Here is an 18,639-nt window from a genome sequence, read left to right as displayed (position 1 = left end):
CACTCCGATTTCAACTGCCTGCACCGGCGTGCACACACACAAAAAAAACACTCATAACAACAACAGGAAGAGTAAGTATGAGAGAAAGATCAGACTGTTACAGCTAAAGGGGGGGTGAGGTCACTGTTTGCCCCTCGTCCACCAAGCGGATGCCCCTTACCCGGTTTACACAATTTCCTTGGCTGGGTGGAGGCCTGAGAGCTACACTATGTTGTTGTGCCGTGCCTAAAGGGGGGTTTCGGAGCCGCTTCTACTCCCATCACCAGCCTGCTGGTCGCGGGGGCGGCAGGGACTGGACTGGCTCGCCCTTACCTTGGCGCAATTCAGGCACTCATGACTGAGGGCATGACCCTTGTCCATCACTGGCGTCTGGGTCCATTCCCGACTCTAAATGGGGGCGGCTTCAAGGTGGCGGGCCACTCGCCTTGTCTAACCCCTGGACACCGGCCTTCAGCTGTCTCGCGCCCTCACCTGTGCCGTGCGGAAAGGTTAAGTCCAGAATGAATCACTGATGAACGCCGGCTAGGGCTATCTCTCACTCCCAGGCACTCAGGACTCTAGCGAGCGGTGAGCTTACCTGTGCCGTGCGGAAAGGTTAAGTCCAGAATGAATCTGGCCAGGCAGAGCGGTTGCCTCGCTACCTCTCCTGGTGACGTGGCCACCTCAAGGTTCCAACACTTTTCCTTCTCGCCTTTCAGCTTGGTACATTAATCTATCCTTCCTCTGCCTTTCTGAGGTTGTCTTTTTGTATGTTAATTCTAAACTTAATTTTCCCTTGATTTCTAAGTCCTAACGTATAAATATATACAAAACATAGGAATTCGGCTGGATTTATATCAGGGGAGCCAACCCAAGCTAGCTTTCTCGCTCTCTTCCCTTATCTACTTATGACATATTAATCTCTACGGGTATTGTTTCGGCTGAGGAGAAACTGGATCCGGTAAATAACCGTGGCCATGTACAAGGGATTATTCCCAATTTTCCCAGTTGGCTTTTAACTGGCTTCTGCGGTGTTGGTATGCCGGCAGGTCCGTTACACCATCACAGCGAAAATCATTGGCAAAATACTGCTCAACCCTCGTCAAGTCATCTCTGAGAAAGTCTTGCCTGAATCCCAATGCGTGCTCACTGCTCAGGGCCTGTTGAAGTACAGTTGACATGATATTCTGCGTATTGTAGCTGTAGAAAATTGCAGAGCAGCAACAGCATTTCTTCCTTGTATTTTTTTTGTGTGTTTTTTTTGTTGTTTTATATACCGTGCCATGCGCTGCCATGTGGATGGCCCTGAAGCGGTTCAGTTGTCCTAATAATTTTCTCACTCGTACAAGCAATCCATGATGACATGACAGGTCGTGCTACACCAAAACAACACATCTGAAGAGTTTTTAATCACAAACGTCTTTGAGCAAGTATGTGTACTCGCTCCATTTTTTATCTCCCTGTACTTTGCAGCCATGCTCGACGAAATTCCACTGCAAACCTTGGAGTAGAGATCAAATACCTCTTGGCGAAGGACTTTTCAATGTCTAGACTTCGATCACAAAGACTGACCAACTATATATGTATGATCGAACTGCAGTATGCTGACGATAATGCTTCGCTGGCTCATTCACCAGATGCAAGAATCAGTTAATAACCTCGAAAATGCATATGATCGCTACGATATATCAACATCCGGAAGACCAAAATACTTGCAAAGCCTTCTCCAAGGTCACCCTCCCAGAATTTTACATTTCCATCTGCAACTCACCACTGGAACAAATAGACCAGTTCCCATACCTCAGAAGCCTCCTCTCCCCAGTGCAACTCCGAGAAGGACGTTGAAAACAGGACCCGTGCCGCCCATGTCGCTATTAGTCTAACTTTACCATCGTGTATATGGGAACAAAAATTGGAAACACAAGCCAAACTCATAGTGTACCATGCCGCAGTTGTTTCAGCCTTACTCAATAGGTGCGAAGCGTTGAGCTTATACTGTCGGAACATTCAGAAGCTGCAGCAACTCCATCAACAGAAGCTACGATCAATCATCTACATTAAAAGGAGCGATCATGTCACCAACTTTAATGTCCTGGAGGGAAGTAATTCAGCAGTAAATCACCAAACATCGTCTCAGTAAGACAGATTAATTGACTGATTGGGCCATATCTTCCTGGCGCAGTCTGCCCAGCACCAGCCCTGGCAGCTACCGAGGACACAAAATCTGAGTTGATATTATTGTTACTTTAATTATTATTATTATTATTATTATTATTATTATTATTATTATTATTATTATTATTATTATTATTTCTTTTATTAATTATCATTCCGTACTAATATTTCTATTATTTTTATAAATATTATCTTTATTACTATTATAGGAGACGAATCAGGTAGAAAGGGATTGCTACTACATATTGACAATTTTCAATCGTTGCCGAGTGGCTTAAAACTACCTACATGCTGTCCTATAGGCATAGCTGGGCGTTATCGCGATAAGTTATCGCGATACTTTATCGCTGATAACAAAATCGGGTTATCGGCCATCCGCTTCTCATATATATATATATATATATATATATATATATATATATATATATATATATATATATATATATATATATATATATATATATATATATAACTGGGCGTTATCGCGATAAGTTATCGCGATACTTTATCGCTGATAACAAAATCGGGTTATCGGTCATCCGCTACTTATTTAAATATATATCGGTATCTTCGTTACTTTTGTAATCAAACTAGCGATAATCGCTACTTTTTTCCCCCTCTCAGAAAAAAACGTTGTCTCCTCCCTACTGTGCATGCGTGGCCCGGGCGCCCGGTGTTGTATGAAAAAACTTCGGGGTATGAAATATCTTCGGTGAAGAGATTTCATACTTAGATCATCAACATTAAAATACTAGGTTATTTTTTATGTTAGACTCAAAAATAAATATATCGGAGAAAAATCATTTAACTGCCCAAAAAATGATTATTCACTTCCTCAAATTTGATATTCCATATTCGTTTGTGAGCATCTCATGGTATTGAAGGCACCCGGTGCTGTGTTATTTGGTGTCCCATTGTCAAAAGCTGGCGCTTTTGTTTACAAACACTGGTCTCTCGTGAACCACGCATGTTCAGTCCAATAAGCGTAGCCCTGTACAGTCTCACAAAGCTTTTTAACACATTAAGAGTTGCTGGAAGGCTGAATCAGACATTTAGTACCACCATCCTCGCTGTTTCGAGAACGACATTCTGTACATATAAATACAACTCGTACAGAGTGTCGTTCTAGAAACAGCGAGGATGGTGGTAGTGGTACTGTATGTCTGATTCAGCCTTCCAGCAACTCTTAATTATGGTTAAAAAGCTTTGTGAGACTATACAGGTCTACGCTTGCTGGTCTGAGCACGCGCAGTTCACGAGAGACCAGTGTTTGTAAACAAAGCGCAAGTTTTTGATGGTGGGGACGCCAAATAACACAACACCGGTTCAGGCGTTTCTAGTATTACTGTCCTTATGTAGGCTACATGTCAACGTGAGGATTTCAAGTTTTGCAAGTTTTCTAAAATACAGATAATGAAAATTTTAATTCATGTTTTTTTTTATTTGAAATATAAATTTAGTATCGTTTTCGCCTGTCGATCTTATCGCTAGCTAGTATCGGAATTGTGAATTTATATCGAGTATCGATTATCGGTTATCGCCTATATTTGTGTCTCCAGTTAACGAATATCGGTTATCACCGATAAGGTTTTCCATTACCAGTTATCGGTTATCGGGAGTAAGGTTTTCTGTTATCGTGCCCAGCTATATATATATATATATATATATATATATATATATATATATATATATATATATATATATATATATATATATATATCGGTACCTTCGTTAATTTTGTAATCAAACTAGCGATAATCGCAACATTTTTCCGCCTCTCAGAAAAAAAAAAAAACCGTTGTCTCCTCCCTACTGCGTATGCGTGGCCTGGTGTTGTATGAAAAAACTTCGGGGTATGAAATATCTTCGATGAAGAGATTTCATACTTAGATCATCAACATTAAAACACTTTTTTTTTTTTTTTGTTAGATTCAAAAATCATTATATCAAAGAGAAAAATCATTTAGCTTTGCCCCAAAAATGATTATTCACTGCCTGAAATTTGTGATCCCGTTGTAAAGAGCGCAAACAGAGACCAGCTGTTTGTGTTAGCACGTGGCGGCGTGGCGCGTGGCCTCTCAGCTGCGTCTCGAGTGACGGAGTGAGTGCCAGTGTTCCGGTTTCCAGTGCGTTAGTGCTTCTTTACTGAAGTGACTTAAAGTGTTAATGGTGATAAGTAAGAATAACTGAATAAGTAGTGATGGGCCTGTTCACGAGACCAGTGTTTGTAAACAAATTTTTGACGGTGGGAACGCCAAATAACACAACACCGGTTCCGGCGTTTCTAGTATTACCGTCCATATGTACGTATCATCGTGTGGTTTTCACGTTTAGTAAGTTTTCTAAAATACAGCTAATGAAAATTTGAATTCATCTATGTTTTTTTATTTGAAATATCAATATACGTAGTATCGTTTTCGCCTATCGGACTTATTGCTAGCTAGTATCGGAATTGTGGATTTATATCGGGTATCGGTTATCGCCTATATTTGTGTCTCCAGTTAACGAACATCGGTTATCACCGATAAGGTTTTCCATTATCAGTTATCGGGTATCGGGAATAAGGTTTACTGTTATCGTGCCCATCTATGCCTATAGGTCACCCATCAAACAGGACTCTACCGAAACTCTCTACTGTGGACCAAGGATGTGTCCCGAAGTACACCATAAGCCAAACAACACGGCATCAATATAAACACTTGCCTACGCCATGAACGTGATGGGGCTGACTCAACAGGCCCCTTTAAGATAGCCTACCGACCCAACAGGCCGAACGTAAAAAAATAGAATAAAAAATAAAAACACCTATGAATTCGGTGGATGAAGTGGATGTCATCAAATCATGTCGGTGTGGTCTGCAGCATCGAATTTAGAAGAGGAATCTTGAAGATCCTGACTGACTGTTCTTTCCTATTGTTTTCGACTACGTCTCCAAAAACTTCTCGCATGTGGCTTCTAACGAACTAATGGCAGTATACGACAGGGGACGCGAATCTTTCCCCACACTCGCCGCCTGAACCTCTAAAAGTCTCTAAAAGCAAGTCTCCACGGTAGGAGGCTCCCGGTAGGATCGATCAGCTTGCTCCAGCCATGATTTATGTGGGCGTCCCATTGGTCTCCTCCACTCAATGTTGTCTCCTACAGAAACAGCCCTATGAGAAGGATCGACTTTCGGAAATCGTGGCGCGTGCTCATATAGACAGAGTTGGCGCTTACGGTCTAAACTGGTAATAGGCCTCGATTCAGTTTCATCAAGTAATCGATGGTTCAGCATGAAGTCGTTCCAGGGAAACCCCGTGATCCTGCGAAGGCACTTGGTACCAAAGGCATCGACACCCCTGTCCAAGTCACTATTCAGTGTCGATGTCTCACACCCATACAGTAAGACAGGGAGCACAAGGGACTTCATTCATACAGATCGGGTGGGTCTGACGGTCGCTGTGCACACCGTCCGGACGTTTTGCTCAAATTGAGGTGCTTTCCACTTTGAATTTCTTAAAAAAGCTACGGAAACAGTACAGCTATGAAACGCGTCATTATTTCCTTGAATCCTTCATCTGCGATATGCAAAGACAACTAGCTTTGTAGTTATTGTTATTTCATCACAGTTAGGTGATGAAAGAGTTTTTGATTAGTCGGAGAACAGACATGGCACAATTCCGGACCGAAATGTAAAGATTGTGATTAGCAGGAGTGCGAAGGCTCTGGTACCTTTTATGAACCGCCTCTCTATCTTTGATAAGACGTGAACAAGCGTGATTAAACCAAGATTTTTTAGCATGAGGGGTAGAAAAAGGACGTGAAATGTGTGCCTCCATTCCAGAGACAATCACCTCAGTGATGCGCTGGGAATACACAGAGGGATCTCTCCCTTGGAAGCAGTAATCTTTCTACGAGAAATCGGAAAAGTAAATCTTCAGGTCCATGGACCATAGAGCTGAAGCGAGATCCCAGAAGCATCGCCACTTCGGTAGGTCCAGGGGCTGTACAGGAGCGATAGGACAGAATACAGAAATAAGGTTGTTGTCGGAAGAGCCCAACGGAGAGAACAGTTTGACAAAGTAAGCCGAAGTGTTAGAGGTTATGAAAAGGTCTAGTCCAGTTTATTGGGCGTGTCTCCAAGGCGGCCTGGGATACGTGTAGGGCGCTGAACCAACTGCTCTAGATCACTGAGGAGAGCAAAGTCGTAGCTTTGTCCACCAGGCTGGTCAGTGAAAGAAGATGAAAGCCAAAGCTGGTGGTGAACACTGATATCACCTAGGCTAGAGATTTCAGCGAAATGAGGGTGGGTCATGTTGTGCTCCACTTTGGTGTTCAAATAGTCAAAGAATTTTATATAGTTGGTAGAATTAGGTGAGAGATTGACAGCACAGATGTATTTAGTAATAGTATGACAATGATTTTTTAAGTCAGATAGTGGAAAATTCAGAAGAGTCAAAATCGTGGGCAAGAACAAATGATGTTGTATCCAGCTCTGGACTGAAATTAAGGCTAAGATAGTAAGAGGGAATTAATAAAAAAAAATGTTGTCAGTAGCCTCTGAGACAAGTATTTCGGTGAGGAGAGAAGGTGAGGTTTAGAGGAGAGATAATGTTCCACAGCATGCAAGTTAGAGCAAAGACCGCGAATATTGCAAAAGTTGATGAACAGAAAGTTAGAAAAGTTATCAGGAGACCCTTGTTGTCATCGCCAAAAGGGAGTCCGATCTGGGGGCATTTATGGTCCCCACAACCGGTAGGGGACTCCAGAAGCATTTCCTTCAGTAGCCATCATGAATTTTGAATTTGAATACATTTTTGAGGAAGTTGTTTTTGTGTGTAGCGTGTATGTATTGTGGTGTGGGAAGTAGTTCATGCTGAACTACTCTCTGGTGTTAATGAGGCAACAGAGAAACGGAAAGTGAGGACAAGAAAGGGTCTTTGATAGGCTTGCAGCACCCCCTCGACTCCCGCATATACATCGCCGGAAGTAGCTTTTTTTTTTTTAACAGTAGAGGAAGCAGTTAAGGGCAAAAAAAAAAAAAAAAGAAAAAAAAACCATTTACAAACATACAAAGTGCATAAAAAGGTTGTAATAACTCATTGTTGTAATATAACATAGGCCTACCAGAAACACAAAAAACATAGGCCTACCAGAAACACAAAAATTAACTGGACCCCAAGGAAAAGCTCCTCTGCACATCCTGCTAAGGTTAGAAGCACTTTTGGGTACTTATATTGCCATTACCATCACCTTTTTACAGATGACCCAAATTACCCCGGGCCCCAGAGTAATTTGTGTCAATGTTTTTTGGGCTTTGGAGTTTTTTTTTGGGTATGTGGAAATGTGCTAATTTTTTTTTCTTATATTACCATTTTGTAGCCAAGACCTGTAATGCTCTGATGAATGCCTAAAACTTTGAAAAATATTTATAGTTTTTGCTGTGAAAGCAACAAACCAAAAAAATTACCCAAATTACCCCAATATACCCTACTCACTGCTCCTAAAAAGAGTTAGAGGAGTGGCCGAAAGATAGGTCAATTTCGGGAGGAGAAGTGTCCTGATACCCTCCTCTTGAAAGAGTTCAAGTCGTAGGCAGGAGGAAATACTGATGAAGGAAGACTGTTCCAGAGTTTACAAGTGTGAGGAATGAAAGAGTGAAAATGCTGGTTAACTCGTGCGTAAGGGATTTGGACAGTAAAGGGATGAACTTGAGTAGAAAGTCGCGTGTGGCGAGGCCGCGGGAGGTGGGGTGGCATGCAATTAGCAGTCAGCGTGAAAATATCGATAGAAGATATAAAAGAGAGGCAACATGGCGGAGGAATTTAAGAGGTAGAAGACTATCAATAAGAGGAGGAGAGCTGATGAGACGAAGAGCCTTGAGTCTCGTTCACACTGTGCCGACTCTGGGCCACGACAACCCACGACTCTAGGGTACACGAGGTCTTGGGTGTTGATGTGAAAGGGTCGGGCATGTCTTGAAAGAGGTCTTGAGACTGTTGCCGAATGCTGCGCCGACGTCGTGACGGGAATCTGGAGTCGTGAGGGTTAGCGCAAAAAAGTATTCCATGCTAAACTTTCACGACAAGAGTCGGCAAGAGTCTGGACCAACCGTCACTTCCGGTTGAGGTCTGAGGGAGGTCGGGGGCAGTCGTCAAGACTGTCGTCAACAGTCTTGGCTTGTCTTGAGACAGTCGTGACGACTGTCGGGGCCATTTTTCAAATTTTTACCGTTTCCTGTCGGCACAGTCGTCTGTGCCGACTACTTAAGGATTATGAGGGACTGTCGAGACGACAGTCATCGCCTAATGAAGGACGTTCGTGACGACTGTCGGCTCAGAAATATTGGCTCATATAACACTCCCGCCGTCAAGAAATTTATATTTGTATTTTGCAATCAAAAGCACAATAGCACCTTCTGAGCATGGTTACATTTCTCTGGCACACACTTGGGAGCCGCACAGTACGAACGCACTCCTTTTGCCTCGATCTCTCTTGTGTTGAATGACACAACTAGGGTTGCCACCCTGAGGTCAGAAAAAATGTGGAATGCAACATCTCACTCTCCAATACGGAATGGATCCACATTTAAAGGAACGGGTGCCAACCCTAAAATTTCTCGAGCATGCAATGAGTGACAGCCGTAGCACGCTGCTGGTGGAGGCAAGAGGGAGGGGGGAGGGACGTTACGTCGCGTATTTTACACGTATTTTAGGACTAACCTTTGACAAATTTTACGGGCTGGTTTTGTGATTAACCGAAAACTGCGCTCACTACAATTTTAAGATACTGAATTTTATATGCTTGACCATTCAGATAACAAAATACCGTACGGAACAAGTGCCGTTCCGTATTGGTTCAAAACGGAACGATACATTTCATTCTCGAATACAGAATGCTTCCGTATTTTAAGGAACGGCAAGACAGTCGCCAAGACAGTCGCGAAGACCGTCAGGAAGACCGTCGGCCACCTAGTCGGCCATCCAATTGACAGACAATCTGGAAGACTGTCGTCAAGACCGTCTGTGACTGTCGGCCAATCGGTCGGCAGATTCGTGGTTGTCGTAGACATGGCGGCATTTAAAAAATTGACCGTTGAGACTCGTCTTGAGACTAGTTGGCAGCATGTCGCAGACATTCTGCCAACTAATTGGCCAAATGTCCCAGACAGTCGGCATTCATGGTAGCCGACACCAAGACGGCAAAAAATTCTTGGAGCGTGAGAGCCCACTTGTCAAATGCATAAGTCGCTGGGTTGTCGTGGCCCAGAGTCGGCACAGTGTGAACGGGGCTTTAGACTCCACTCTGTCCAGGAGAGCTGTGTGAGTGGAGCCCCCCCACACGTGAGGGTTCGAAGGCCCCTTTATATGGATAGCAACTGTGCGGGGGAGAAGAAATGGAGGAGATGATACAGAACGCCCAACCTCGAGGAACCTGATTTAGTGAGAGAGGAGATGTGAAGTTTCCAGTCAGGATTATGAGTTAAGGATAGACCGAGGATGTTTAGTGTTGAAGAAGGTGACAGTTGAGTGTTGTCGAAGAATAGGGGATAGGTGTTTGGAAGATTGTGTCGAGTTGATAGGTGGAGAAATTGGGTTTTTGAGGCATTGAAGGACACGAGGTTCCTTTTACCCCAATCGGAAATGATAGCAAGGTCTGAGGTTAAGCACTCTGCAACCTCCAGTCTGGAGTCTTGTAATTTCTGTTGCGAGGGTCTTCTGTTGAAATAAGTTGAATAATGCAGAGTTGAGTCGTTAGCATATGAGTGGAAAGGACAGTTTGTTATGGAAAGAAGATCATTGATGAATAACAGGAAGAGAGTGGCTGAGAGGACAGAGCCCTGTGGAACAACACTGTTGATAGGTTTAGGGGAAGAGCAGTGACCGTCTACCACAGTGGAGATAGAACTGCCAGAAAATAAAGGAACAGAGAGAAGGATAGAAACCGAAAGAGGGCAGTTTAGAAAGCAAAGACTTGTGCCAGACTCTATCAATAGCTTTTGATATGTCTAGCACAACCGAGAAAGTTTCACCGAAACGGCTAAGAGAGGATGACCAAGAATCATTTAAGAGAGCAAGAAGATCGCCAGTTGAACGCCACTTGCGGAACCCATACTGGCGATCAGATAGAAGGTCAGAAGTGGAAAGATGCTTTTGAATCTTCCGGTTAAGGATTGATTCAAAGCTTGAGATAGACAGGAAAGTAAAGCAATAGGGCGGTAGTTTGAGGGATTGGAACGGTCACCCTTCTTTGGCACAGGCTGTATGAAGGTTTACTTCCAGCAGCAAGGAAAGGTAGATGTTGATAGAGAGACGAAAGAGTTTGACCAGGCAGGGTGTCAGCACGGAGGCATAGTTTTTAAGAACAATAGGAGGCACTCCATCAGGTCCATAAGCCTTCTGAGAGTTGAGGCCAGAGAAGACATAGAAAACATCATTCTTAAGAATCTTAATAACAGGCATAAAGGAGTCAGAGGGGGGAAGAGTAGGAGGAATATGCCCAGAATCGTCCAGATTGGAGTTATTACAGTAAGTTTGAGCGAAGAGTTCAGCTTTAGAGATAGATGAGACGGCGGTGCTGCCGTTAAGGTTAAGAAGAGGAGGGAAAGATGAAGAAGTGAAATTGGAGGAGATGTTCTTGGCTAGGTGCCAGAAGTCCCGGGAAGAATTAGAAAAAGCAAGGTTTTCACATTTGCTAGGGATGAAAAATGTTTTGGTAAGTCGAAGAATAGATTTGGCACGATTCTGGGCGAAAATGTAAAGATCATGGTTAGCGGGAGTTCGAGGGCTCTGGTACCTTTTGTGAGCTGCCTCTCTATCTTTGACAGCACGAGAACAAACATGATTAAACCAACGCTTTTTAGCATGAGGAGTATAGAAAGTACGTGGAATGTATGCCTCCATTCCAGAGGCAATCACCTTTGTGATGCGCTGGGCGGTAGGCGGTGGCTGAACGGATAGCAAGACGGCCCCGCGTTCAGGAGGACGCGAGTTCAATCCCCGACCGGTGCCACCAAGCTGGGATTTTTCAGCCGCCGCCGAGTGGCTTAAAACTGCCCACATGCTGTCCAGAAGACCACCTATCAACCCGGACTCTAGATTCTAGGATTAAAGATGAGCTCCGGGAGGGCAGCATGAGCCAATGCAAGATGGTGCCACTATAAACACTCGCCTGCGCCAGAACGGGCTGGGCCGACCATCAGGACCCACCGGGAAGAAGCCTTGGACCGACCATCAGGATCCACCGGGAAGAAGCCTACCGGCGCATAGGCTAAGACGTAAAAAAAAAAAAAAACCCACAGAGGGGTCTCTCTCCTGGAAACCGTAATCATTCCACGGCAAATCGGAAAAGTACACCCTCAGGTCTTCCCACCAAGCTGAAGGAAAATGCCAGAAGCATTGCCTTTTCGGTAGGTTCAGAGGATGTACAGGAGCGAAAGGACAGGATACAGAAATAAGGTTGTGATCGGAGGAGCCCAACGGGGAGAACAGTTTGACAGAGTAAGTAGAAGGGTTAGAGGTAAGGAAGGGGTCTAGTTTGTTGGGCCTGTCTCCAAGACGGTCGGGAATACGTGTAGGGTGCTGAACCAACTGCTCTAGATTGTTGAGGAGAGCAAAGTTGTAGGCTTGTTTACTAGGCTGGTCAGTGAAAGAGGATGAAAGCCAAAGCTGGTGGTGAACATTGAAATTTCCTAGTATAGAGATTTCAGTGAAGGGAGAGTGGGTTAGGACTTTAAAGTTCAAATAGTAAAAAAAAATTACATAATTAGTAGAGTTAGGCGAGAGATAAACATCACAGATGTATTTAGTAATAGAATGACAATGAAGTCTTAGCCAGATGATGGAAAATTCAGAAGAGTCAAGGTCGTGGGCACGAGAGCAAGTGATGTCGTTGCGTAGATAGACGCAACATCCAGCTTTGAATTGAAATTTAGGATAGAGATAGTAGGAGGTAAAAGAGTAGAGATTGCTGTCAGTAGCCTCAGAAACCTGTGTTTCGATGAGGAAGAGAAGGTGAAGTTTAGAGGAGGAGAAATGGTGTTCCACAGAATGAAAATTAGAACGAAGACCGCGAATGTTGCAGAAATTGCTAAGAAAGAGGTTCGAGGAGTTATCAAGACACCTCTCACGTCGGCAGCCGGAAGGGGAGTCCTCCCTGGGGAAGTTTGTGCTCCGAGGCAGCTTTTTTTTTCATTTTTTTTTACAATAAAGGAGACAGCTCAAGGGCACAAAAGAGGAAACAATAATAAAAAAAGCCCGCTACTCGCTGCTCCTATAAAAAGAATCAAAAGAGGTGGCCGAAAGAGAGGTCAATTCCGGGAGGAGAGGTTTCCTGATACCCTCCTCTTGAAAGAGTTCAAGTCGTAGGCAGGAGGAAATACAGATGAAAGAAGATTGTTCCAGAGTTTACCAGCGTGAGGGATGAAAGAGTGAAGATGCTGGTTAACTCTTGCATAAGGGGTTTGGACAGTATAGGGATGAGCATGAGTAGAAAGTCGTGAACAGCGGGGCCGCGGGAGGGGGGGGTGAGGCATGCAGTTAGCTAGTTCAGAAGAGCAGTCAGCGTGAAAATAGCGATAGAAGATAGAAAGAGAGGCAACATCGCGACGGAATTTTAGAGGTAGAAGACTATCAGTAGGAGGAGGAGAGCTGATGAGACGAAGAGCCTTAGATTCCACTCTGTCCAGAAGAGCTGTGTGAGTGGAGCCCCCCCACACGTGAGATGCATACTCCATACGGGGGCGGACAAGTCCCCTGTATATGGACAGCAACTGTGCGGGAGAGAAGAACTGGTGGAGACGATACAGAACGCCCAATCTCGAGGAAGCTGATTTAGCGAGAGAGGAGATATGAAGTTTCCAGTTGAGATTTTGAGTTAAGGATAGACCGAGGATATTTAGTGTTGAAGAAGGTGACAGCTGAGTGTTGTCGAAGAATAGGGGATAGGTGTTTGGAAGATTGTGTCGAGTTGATAGGTGAAGAAATTGAGTTTTTGAGGCATTGAAGGACACAAGGTTCCTTCTACCCCAGTCGGAAATGATAGCAAGGTCTGAGGTTAAGCGTTCTGCAGCTTCCAGTCTGAAGTCGTGTACTTCCTGTTGGGATGGCCTTCTTTTGAAAGAAGTTGAATAATGCAGAATGGAATCGTCGGCGTATGAGTGGACAGGACAGTTTGTTATGGAAAGAAGATCATTGATGAATAACAGGAAGAAAGTGAGTGGGTGATAGGACAGAGCCCTATGGAACACCACTGTTGATAGATTTAGGGGAAGAACAGTGACCGTCTCCCACCGCAGAGATAGAACGGCCGGAAATGAAACTGGAGATAAAGGAACAGAGAGAGGGATAGAATCCGAAAGAGGGCAGTTTGGAAAGCAAAGACTTGTGCCAGACTCTATCGAAGGCTTTCGATATGTCTAGCGCAACAGAGAAAGTTTCACCGAAATGCCTAAGAGAGGATGACCAAGAGTCAGTTGAGAGAGCAAGAAGATCGCCAGTAGAAAGCCCCTTGCAGAACCCATACTGGCGATCAGATAGAAGGTTAGAAGTGGAAAGGTGCTTTTGAATCTTCCGGTTAAGGATTGATTCAAAAGCTTTAGATAGACAGGAAAGTAAAGCTATGGGGCGGTATTTTGAGGGATTGGAACGGTCACCCTTCTTAGGCACAGGCTGTACAAAGGCATACTTCCAGCATAAAGGAAAGGTACATGTTGATAGGCAGAGGCGAAAGAGTTTGACCAAGCAAGGTGTCAGCACGGAAGCACAGTTTTTAAGGACAATAGGAGGCACTCCATCAGGTACATAAGCCTTCTGAGAATTGAGGACAGAGAGGGCATAGAAGACATCATTCTTAAGAATTTCCTAGCTTGCACTCGATTCGGCAGCTGTCTGACTGCCTACTCCCTAACTACTCATTTCATGTTTCATAAATTCTCTACGTCGACCCGTCAGCATTAATGTAAGAAATTCACACAACCTGTATCGTTTATTTTCCTCTGTTTTCTGTGGGGTGTGCATGCGTCTATATCCCCGTTTCCCAACCCTTGGTTCGCGACCCCAAGTGGGGTCGCCGAGCGCCTTTCCTGTGGTCGCCAAGACCTGAAAATATCAACATGGTGTTATTATGTTATAATAACACATATACAACTAAACTAGTGGGGCGCGGTCATGCATGATTGGGGTCGCCTGAAAAAAAAGGTTGAGAACCACTGGACTCTATATTGCGTAAGGCTCTGAGCAGTGAAAGAGTAGGGGCAGGCCAGGGCAGCTATAGTCAGTTAGCAACTCTCACTATAGTACCCTTACGTTATACTTACGCCGTGCATGTTCATTCATGTATCAAGTATTTATCTTCAACACAAAGCTACTTCTTTGGTTGAAGCTAAATCTCGATTTAGCACGAAACTGATCTTGCACAAAATTTCTGGGTACCCATCTTTTAAATAGATGTCCTATATTATCGTTAAATCCAGGTAACTATTTTATTTATTTGTTTCCTATCCCGGCAGCGACTGGAGGAAGACACACAGAGACACCTTGAAGAGGAGTATGAGCTCGTGCGGCAGCAGTCTGCCCAGCACCCGGCCCTGGCAGCTGCCGAGGACATTAACAAGCCCAAAAACCGTTTCCGCAACATCCTGCCCTGTGAGTCCTTTGTCGAGCTGGGTTTTTTTTCTTTAGTTTATGATTTCAGTATTGTTTTAATCACTTGCAATTGTCATTGTTTATATAGTAAAATTGTTTGATAGTAAAATTGTTTGAAGGTATATATATATATATATATATATATATATATATATATATATATATATATATATATATATATATATATATATATATATATATATATATATATATATATATATATATATATATATATATATATATATATATATATATATATATATTTTTTATTGTTGTCTGAACGTTGTCTATATATCCGCACAACACACTTGGCGACGGAATGCGAGGCACTGAGGCTGCCAGGCTAGTAGTGGGGCCCTTTGGGGGGCCTTGTTACGGGTGTGATGCGAGTATTAGATAATATTATTATGTACTACACCAAGTCCCCAATTTGGAAGCGATGTCCGTTTCCCCAAATTTGCTCGTAGTAGAGCGGAAATTTGTCAATTTATGTGAATTTTCTCATTTCATTCCATTATAAACATTGAAATGCGTTCCCGTGTGCTCCCCAAAAGTTCACCCGTTTCAAAATCTAAGACTGAAAATTGTCGAAATGAATACCTGAGCAATAAAGAATCATATAAACATGTTAAATTTGAAAAGAGTCATTAACTAATAAATTAATAACGTCCTTACTTAAATGATACTAATGGTATTGCTTCAAATTTTGGTGTGTGTGTGTGTGTGTGTGAGAGTGTGTGTGTGTGTGTGTGTGTGTGTGTGTGTGTGTGTGTGTGTGTGTCAGTACCGACACTCACAAACACTTGGCTATTTTCCCTTACATTTACATCTTGGATTGATATACATAAGACTTTATTGTAGCGTAAATACGTTCTTCATTTGAATGGGACCACAAGGAGGAAAATATTTCATCAGGTGGGCTGAAGAAAACTGCAATAACAGAAGGATGGGAGATCAGATAAAGGGAAGAGGGTGAGATGAGTTGCTGACTAGTGCAGTTTCCAGGCGCGGTTGGTTCAAAAATTATTCTCGGATGGTCCCCGTGGATTTCTGACCCTCTGAGCTTGTCCGTTATATCCGAAACCCGTTAATAGCGGATCCTTTGTACCGAGGGTTTACTGTACTTACAAAGTAGGTCCTGACGTATGCTTGGGATATAGAGCAAACTCCAGGGTGGTGGACGAGTAGACCATACGGAGCAGGTATTTTTTTAGGCAAACACATTAATTTAAAAAACTTGAAATGGAGGTGGGATGTATAATAGACTGAAAAGGCATTCGGTGAAAAACTATCTTCAGGAGCTACCATTTGTAGGCCGTTTGGTACTTTATTTTTTTTTTTACGTTTTGGCCTATTGCGCCGGTAGGCTTCTTCCCGGTGGATCTTGATGGTCAGTCCAAGGCTTCTTCCCGGTGGGGCCTGATGGTCGGCCCAGCCCGTTCTAACGCAGGCGAGTGTTTATAGTGGCGCCATCTTGCATTGGCTCATGCTGCCCTCCCGGAGCTCATCTTTAATCCTAGAATCTAGAGTCCGGGTTGATAGGTGGTCTTCTGGACAGCATGTGGGTCGTTTTAAGCCACTCGACGGCGGCTGAAAAATCCCAGCTTGGTGGCACCGGTCGGGGATTGAACTCGCGTCCTCCTAAACGCGGAGCCGTCTCGCTATCTGTTCAGCCACCGCCTCCCCTAAAGTCCTGCAGTCTCCTCATATCGTTGTGTATCAGTGTGTACCTTTACTTAGATTCTCGTGAAGTATCGGCTCCAGCCTAATATGTGTTCACTCCTAGTAGTCGGACAAAATAACAGAAATGCCTGTGTCCTACCACCCCGACAATGGAAAAGAAATTGTACTAAACCGGTTGTCTCGTGGAAAGGGTTTTCATAGTTGATTAGTACTTTGCCTTCCGCTCTACTCCAGTCAATAAACTTCGTATGGTTCTATCTCTCTCATTTTCACTTTCATACACATAACACAACACTTTCTTTTACACGAATCGGATTTTAGTGTAGGCATTGTTCCAGTTTCAATTTTACGATTTACCACGTTTATATTGGTGGTTGGTAGTTACTAAAATATCCTAAGATCAACATGCCAGAACAGTGACGTCTGTCGCAGCCACATTACAGTTGCTTTCCGCTACACTGAGTAATGTATGATTGCAAACTTACAACTTTGCTATCCTCAATGATCTACAGCAGTTGGTTCAGCACCCTACACGTATTTCCGACCGTCTTTGAGACAGGCTCAACATACTAGACCTCTTCCTTACCTCTAACCCTTCTGCTTAGTCTGTCAAACTGTTCTCTCAATTGGGCTCCTCCGATCACAACCTTATTTCTGCGTCCTGTCCTATCGCTCCTGTACATACTCTGGACCCACCGAAGAGGCGATGCTTCTAACATTGTGCTTCCGCTCGGTGGGGCGACCTGAGGATGTACTTCTCCGATTGCCCGTGTAATGATTACTGCTTCCAGGAGAGAGACCCCTCTTTGTGTGCCCAGCGCATCACAGAAGTGATTGTACCTGGAATGGAGGCATACATTTCCTCGTATTTTCTCTACTCCTTATGCTAAAAAGCCTTGGTTTAATAAAAAATCAATCACAAAAGGTACCAGAGCCTTCGCACTCCTACTAACCATGATCCTTATATTTCTGCCCGGAATCGTGCCAAATCTACTCTTCGTCTAACCAAAAGCTCTTTCACCCGCAGTAAATGTCAAAACCTAGTTTTTTCTAATTCTTCCAGAGATTTCTGGCACCTAGCCAAACATATCTCCTCCATTTTCTCTTCTTCATCTTTCTTTCCTCTCCTTAACCCTAACGGCAGCACCGCCGTCTCATCTATCTCTAAGGCTGATCTCTTCTCTCAAACTTTCTGTAAAAACTCCACTCTGGACGATTCTGGGCATATTCCTCCTACTCTTCCCCCCTCTGACTCCTTTATGCCTGCTATTAAGATTCTTAAGAATGATGTTTTCTATGTCTTCTCTGGCCTCAACTCTCAGAAGGCTTATGGACCTGATGGAGTGCCTCCTATTGTCTTTAATAACTGTGCTTCCGTACCGACACTGTCTGATCAAACTCTTTCGCCTCTGCCTATCAACGTCAACTTTTCCTTCCTACTGGAAGTACGCCTTCATATAGCCTGTGCCTAAAAAGGGTGATCGTTCCAATCCCTCAAACTACCGCCCTATAGCTTTACTTTCCTGTATCTAAACTTCTAAAGCTTTTGAATCAATCCTTAACCGGAAGATTCAAAAGCACCTTTCCACTTCTGATCTTCTATCTGATCACCAGCATGGGTTCCGCAAGGGGCGTTCTACTGGCGAACTCTTTGCTCTCTTAACTGACTTTTGGTCATCCTTCTCGACACTTCCTTCAACTTAATACCCGACACTTCCTTCAACTTAATATTATCTATCTATCTTTCTTTAGACTTTGGCCAATGTCCCCCGTTCCAATGAAGGGGGGGCTTGCCACTCTCGGCAGATGCTCTTTCACTCACACACCCACACAACTATTCATACCAACTTAGTCCCGGGGGGCTTTAGGGCACTCACCGTTCCTGTTCCACACGCGGGCCACATACAGCACAGTTACCGGGAACCTTCTACAGTGAGGCCCGACAGCGAAAACTGCTTTACCCCCACCGCTTCATCCACCGTACCCCACTCACACTTTCCCCACGTGCGCAGGCTCAAGTGTAAGGCAGCCCCTTCTTCCTGCGTCACCATTTACCCATCTACAATTGCTTTCCATTCACGCCTATCTCTTGCACTCTCCCTTCCTTGCTCTACTGACAGACCTCGCACACCCAGCGCTCTTTCCACTTCCTCCGTCCAACCTCTTCTAGGCCTTCCTC

The 18,639-nt window shown here is 44.0% G+C and overlaps 1 protein-coding gene across 3 annotated transcripts in view; it reads left to right on the top strand.

The window, feature by feature from the left end:
* The window catches only part of LOC126998378 (receptor-type tyrosine-protein phosphatase alpha-like), a 226,597-nt gene that overhangs the window by 161,312 nt on the left and 46,646 nt on the right, over positions 1–18,639 (top strand). For all 3 annotated transcript variants that reach the window (XM_050859999.1, XM_050859981.1, XM_050859991.1), the window contains one exon: positions 14,642–14,777. In XM_050859999.1, coding sequence (XP_050715956.1) covers positions 14,642–14,777 — 136 coding nt within the window. The remainder of the gene's footprint in view (positions 1–14,641; positions 14,778–18,639) is intronic.

The sequence above is a fragment of the Eriocheir sinensis genome, chromosome 2 (genome assembly GCF_024679095.1).
Source record: "Eriocheir sinensis breed Jianghai 21 chromosome 2, ASM2467909v1, whole genome shotgun sequence".
NCBI lineage: Eukaryota > Metazoa > Arthropoda > Malacostraca > Decapoda > Varunidae > Eriocheir > Eriocheir sinensis.
The sequence above is the reverse complement of the archived record's forward strand: the minus strand, read 5'-3'. Positions and strand labels throughout refer to the sequence as shown.